The sequence below is a fragment of the Nicotiana sylvestris genome, chromosome 10, assembly GCF_000393655.2.
Source record: "Nicotiana sylvestris chromosome 10, ASM39365v2, whole genome shotgun sequence".
Taxonomy (NCBI): Eukaryota; Viridiplantae; Streptophyta; class Magnoliopsida; order Solanales; family Solanaceae; genus Nicotiana; species Nicotiana sylvestris.
In genome coordinates this window covers 101656284-101659267 of record NC_091066.1, presented here as the reverse complement: position 1 = coordinate 101659267, position 2984 = coordinate 101656284, and the positions used below count along the sequence as shown (strand labels likewise).

The following is a 2984-nucleotide window of genomic DNA, read 5'->3' as shown; positions in this document are numbered from 1 at the left end:
CTCACAAAGGCGTATGTTTTAAAAGTTTATGTATATAAATGTCTATATCATGCATTTCATGTTAGTAGCCCTCAGAGGTACCCAGATATTATACGTTGTATATTCTCAGTCCCTATTTACATTGCTATTTATACTTATGATTTCCTGCCTTGCATACTCAGTACTTTATTCATACTGACGTCCTTTTTATTTGTGGACGTTGCATGTCGTGATACATGTCCTAATAGACGAGTAGCCACAACTCCCCAACCATAGTAGGCTACCCAGTTCAGCGGTTATTACCGAGATCCATTCTCTGACTTGCATTGGCCTTGGTATGCATTTTTGTTATAGACAATATGGGTATGTCGGGGCCGTGTTCCGACAATGTTGCAACACTTATGTTCCTTTAGAGGCTCATAGACAGGTGTCGACTCATGTATAGTTTGGTATGCCTTGTTGGCTGATTTTTATTGTATAGTCTTTCATGGCAGCGTGGTAGCTCGTACCTTATATATAGTTTATTAACTGTCTGATCATCCTATGTTATGTATATTCATGCCATTATCTTTCATTGTTGGTTGTTCATGATCTATGTCTACCATTTATATTGATCTCGTTGTCCCTTAAAGATAATAAGGAAGGTTAGATAAAATGTACGTTGGTGCTCGACAAATATGGCCTGAGTGCTAGTCATGACCCTTCAGTTTGGGTCGTGACAAACTTGGTATCAGAGCATGTCTGTCCTAAGGGTTCTCTATAAGCCGTGTCTAGTAGAGTCTTGATGATAGATGTGTAGCACGCCACATTTATAATCAGGAGGCTACATGACATCTAGGGTTGTTACCTTCTTCCTGAATCTAGATCGTGCATAGAGTTGAGTCGTACGTGTTTGTCTCTAATATTCACCTTGTTTTCTTTTAGCGATGCCTTTGACTAGGAAGCAAACGATTAGTAGACGGCTTGATACAACTGCGAGAGAGGGTACCAGTCAGGTGCCCCAAGCCAGAGCAGGCCAAAGTGAGGCTCAAAGTGAGATGCCGTCTCATACCTCATCTACTCCGTCTCCTCCAGAGGATATTAGGAGGCACCCAACACCACCAGTTCCTCCGTCTAGCACTACAGATCAGGATATGCGGAGTGTGGTGCAGTTGTTGACTAGCTTGGTAGCTTCTCAGGCTCAGAGGCAGAATACCGATGCTATTGATAAACCAGTTAGTATGAGAGTTTGTGATTTTATTAATCTAGACCCTCCAGTGTTTACCGGATCAGACCCCAAGGAGTACCCACACACTTTTATTGATCAGGTTCATCGTACATTGCGGGTTATGCATGCTAGTGATACAGAGGCAGTAGAGTTGGCTTCTTATCGGTTACGAGATTTAGCAGTTTTCTGGTATGATAGTTGCGAGAGATCTAGGGGTCTGAACGCTCCTCCAACTGTGTGGAAGGAATTTTCTGAGGCCTTTCTTCATCACTATTTGCCAGTTGAGATACGACGAGCTAGAGCTGATAAGTTCTTGAACATTCGACAAGGTAATATGAATATGCGAGAGTATAATATGCAGTTTGATTCTTTAGCAAGGTATGCTCTCCATATGGTGGCCGAGATGAGCGATAGGGTGCATTTGTTCGTGAACGGGTTAGGACCACATCTAATAAATGAGTGCACGACAATATCCTTGGTTGAGGGCATGGATATTTCCCGTATTCAGGCTTATTCCAAGGCCCTAGAGGATCGTAAGCGGCAGCAAAGAGCAGATAGGGAGCAGGATAGGGGTCAGCATAAGAGGGCGAGATTTTCAGGGTATTCTAAAGACTTTAGAGGCAGTGTTAAGCCCCAGTCTTCGAGGAGTTCGGCACCACCAGTAGATAGTGCTCCTCTATAGTTTTAAAGGCCTCGATATGATTGATTTACCTATTCTAGTCAAGGTCAGAGTTCGCGGGCATCAGGCTCACAATATGACATGGATACTAGTTAGCCGAGACCCCCAACATCACGTTGTGATCAGTGCGACAAGTCCTACTTTGGACTGTGCCGTCAAGTTCTGATGCGTGCTATTCTTGCAGATAGCCTGGCCATATGATGCGGGATTGTCCTAATAGAGGAGGTGGTGGTATGGCTCAGCTAACTGGATCTGTGTCTGGTTCTTCCTAATTAGTTCGACTTCTAGTACGAGGTTTTCAGCAGTCGATAGGTCGTGGTAAAGGTAGAGGTGCAGTGCCAAGTTTGAGTGGTGCTCAAAATCGAACCTATGCTCTAGTAGGTCGACAGGATCTCGAGTCGTCTCCGGATGTTGTTACCGGTATATTGTCTGTGTTTTCTTATGATGTATATGTGATGATTGATCCGGTATCTACATTATCATATGTTACACCCTTTGTGGCTAATAAGTTTGGCGTTGATCCTGAATTGATAAGTAAACCACTTATGGTATCTACTCCGATAAGAGATTCTGTGATTGCTAGAAGGGTATATAGAGGTTGCACAGTGTTAATTTGTAGTCGTTAAACCTCGGCGAATTTATTTGAGTTAGAAATGGTTGATTTCAATATGATAATGGGAATGAACTGGTTGGCCTCATGCTATGCAATGTTGACTGTCGTACGAAAATGGTTAGGTTTCAGTTTCCTGGCGAATTCGCCATTAAATTGAAGGGGAACATTGCTATGCCAAAAGGTAGGTTTATTTCCTATCTTAAGGCAAGGAAGATGATCTCAAAAGATTACATTTATCATCTCATTCGAGTGAGGGATGCAGAGGTTAAGCCACCTACTCTACAGTTAATCCCCATGGACAATGAATTTCCAGATGTTTTCCCAAATGAACTCCCAGGCCTTACTCCTGAAAGGGAGATTGATTTTAGCATTGATGTGTTCCCTGACACTCAACCCATATCTACTCCTCCATACAAGATGGCCCCGGCAGAGTTGCGAGAGTTGAAGGTGCAGTTGAAGTACTTTCTAGATAAGGGCTTCATTAGGCCTAGCACTTCACCTTGGGG

General features: G+C 43.2%; 1 protein-coding gene across 1 annotated transcript; it reads left to right on the top strand.

The window, feature by feature from the left end:
- Positions 1–1016: 1016 nt before the first annotated feature.
- LOC138879758 (uncharacterized) lies at positions 1017–1868 on the top strand. The gene is made up of 2 exons (XM_070159389.1): positions 1017–1601; positions 1695–1868. Exons 1-2 carry the CDS (start codon positions 1017–1019, stop codon positions 1866–1868), a joined length of 759 nt encoding a protein of 252 aa, XP_070015490.1.
- The last annotated feature ends 1116 nt before the right edge of the window (positions 1869–2984 follow it).